Source organism: Salmo trutta, chromosome 1, assembly GCF_901001165.1.
Source record: "Salmo trutta chromosome 1, fSalTru1.1, whole genome shotgun sequence".
NCBI lineage: Eukaryota > Metazoa > Chordata > Actinopteri > Salmoniformes > Salmonidae > Salmo > Salmo trutta.
The window spans coordinates 43,888,808-43,891,374 of NC_042957.1; the positions used below are offsets into that span (position 1 = coordinate 43,888,808).

At 46.6% G+C, this 2,567-nt stretch overlaps 1 protein-coding gene across 1 annotated transcript; it reads right to left on the bottom strand.

Moving 5' to 3' along the window:
- Positions 1-653: 653 nt before the first annotated feature.
- On the bottom strand, positions 654-1,628 carry LOC115196675 (heat shock protein Hsp-16.1/Hsp-16.11). The gene has a single exon (XM_029757515.1). It carries the CDS (start codon positions 1,494-1,496, stop codon positions 789-791), a length of 708 nt encoding a protein of 235 aa, XP_029613375.1. The 5' UTR covers positions 1,497-1,628; the 3' UTR covers positions 654-788.
- Between the last annotated feature and the right edge of the window lie 939 nt (positions 1,629-2,567).

The window sequence follows — 2,567 nt, forward strand, 5'->3', positions numbered from 1 at the left end:
GACAAAACACACGTCCGACCTACGCTATCTTGGATATACAGGAACATAAAGGGATCCGCTATGGTTAAAAGACAAATAACCCTCATTTGGCGCTATATAGAACCATTTGTTTTTAGTGTGTAGAGTAGCAAGTACAACATAAACACTTACTTTATTTGGAGTGTTTCAATTATAATTAGAATGCTAGTTTGTATTTTAAGAATTTGGTCAAGCTTCAGGTTGGTGAGTGCTTCATACTCCAACCCGGAAGAAATATTTTTGTTTTGTTTTCGCTCAATCTGATTGGGTGGGCCTGGTAGGGCCTGGTTCCCCAGTGGGTGGGCCTGTGTCCACCAAGCCCACACATGCCTGTGCCCCTGATTTCAGTACAGATGTAGAGAACACAAAGTGCAACCAATGTGACATGCAACAATGTCTTTGTCCAAAGACCTTGTGCTGTTTTCTGTCTCCTAATCCAGATGTCAGTGAGAGAAATACTGTGCGTTTTGAGGTGCAGAGTGCAAGGTTGCATTTGCTTTTTGGACTGTAAAAGTATTCAGTTCACATGACTGTTTAAAGTGTATAGTATGCTAGTAATGACAGGATCCACCACTTATTTCTAGTTATCTATTTTAAAACTGTCATCCACACAAACCACAATTCGAGAAACCATCATTCTAATATCAGATTGTCTTTATTAAATAATATTTATTCAAATAGGCATATTATAAATTATTTTCCACAATGTAATCCACCAGATTATTAATACAATTGAAATGTTTATAAAATATTCAGACAGTCTTTGTAATTCAAGGTTTTGAGGTCTTCACTGTTGTAGACTCTTCCATGTTTCCCTTGGCTATGGGTACGTCCAGGGAAGTTCTGAAGTGGAGGGGGACCTCCTGCTCCTCTGTAGGGGCTTCCAGCTGGGGGGCGGCTGTGGGTGCTTCGATCCTCAGCTGTCCATCTTCTCCCAGAGAACAGGTCAAGGCTGTCAGGTCTAGGTGGGCAGGCAGGTCAATTTTCTGGACAAAGCCTTTCTGTTGGGACGAGGAGGAGGAAAAGGAGCAGGAAGAGGTGGCTGAGGAGGTGGATTTAGCCTCTTCTGCTTTGGCCTGTTTCATGGCCACCACGGCTAGCCTCCGTCCATCCAGCTTGACTGTGATGTCTTCTGGGTTGAAGCCCTGAACGTTTAGGCTCAGGGCCAAGGGGCTGTGGCTCCGGCCTGTCTCAGCCAGCTGGCTCTGTGCTGCTGCTGGAACTCCTGTGATCCTCCTCTCCAGGAATGGGGAGCCCATTCGGAGGTGGGCCCTCTCGTGCAGCTGGTGCATACTGGGGAGCCCATCGTGGAGCTCCTTGAGGAGATCACTGGCCAGGTTGGACCTCCTCTGAAAGAAGTCCTCTTGGACTCCGGAAAGGGCCTGGTGGTGGATGGGGGGGAAGACCATCCTCTCCTGACTGAAGAAAGGATCGTTTCCAAAGATGCTCTCGATTGCTGGGGCGGCGGACTGAGTCATGTTGTTATTTTTTCTGTTTTCCTTTCCAGTCTGCTTAGAAGAAGAGGAGTGTGAGTTCCTTGGATCTCTTGCTGTGAGGATCTCTTGGTTGGTGAGCTACTCCCGCAAGTGTTTCTGAACTTGTGGTAGTACCTCTCAGGCTTATATACTACCTCTCTCCCTAAAGCCCTCCCCCTTGTTGCCCTATTTACAACACATGAGCTCAATAAAGAAGTACGGGGGAAGGGGGCATTAAGTGGTATGGTACAAGAATACCCTGAGAGGAGTCAGTGGGCTAAACTGAGCTTATGGCCATATCCTGTTTACGTTTTTACGGGGAGACGCTTCTATTTCCCCCTCTGTGTTTGTCATTGGTTAATTAGTCACAGCGCCGGGTTGGTCATGCCACAGCTGAGGGTCGCCTTACCACACTCCACCCTCTATCCTGAGTCACGACTGTTGGATGAGATCAACGGGCTAATATTGTCCCTGGTGTGTCATACATGTGTTTGGAGCCCCACCCCTGACTATTTGGGGGTGCTGGCTAGGCTGGTGTGACATACTAGAAGTGATGGCTACAGATGGCTGGACACTGACGTGATCCCACTATCCTTTAGGATTCAAGTGTTGTGGCCATGTACGATGGGGCTATCCTCATAGTTCAGGATTGGTTCAATGAGCTAATGCACCAGGTATGTCTGTAAGCAGAGAAGAGGCCCTGGCTCTGTGCTGCTGCTGGAACTCCATCTTCCATCTATTTTACCTCTTGATGATGTCATTTGGAAACATAATGTTAACTTTCACTGCTATGCGGACGATACACAGCTGTACATTTCGATGAAACATGGTGAAGCCCCAAAATTGCCCTCCCTTGAAGCCTGTGTTTCAGACATAAGGAAGTGGATGGCAGCAAATGTTTTACTTTTAAACTCAGATGAAGCAGAGATGCTAGTCCTAGGTCCCAAGAAACAAGGAGATCTGTTGGATGTGACAATTCATCTTAATGCTTGTACAGTCGTCTCAAATAAAACTGTGAAGGACCTCGGCGTTACTCTGGACCTTGATCTCTCTTTTGATGAACATATCAAGACT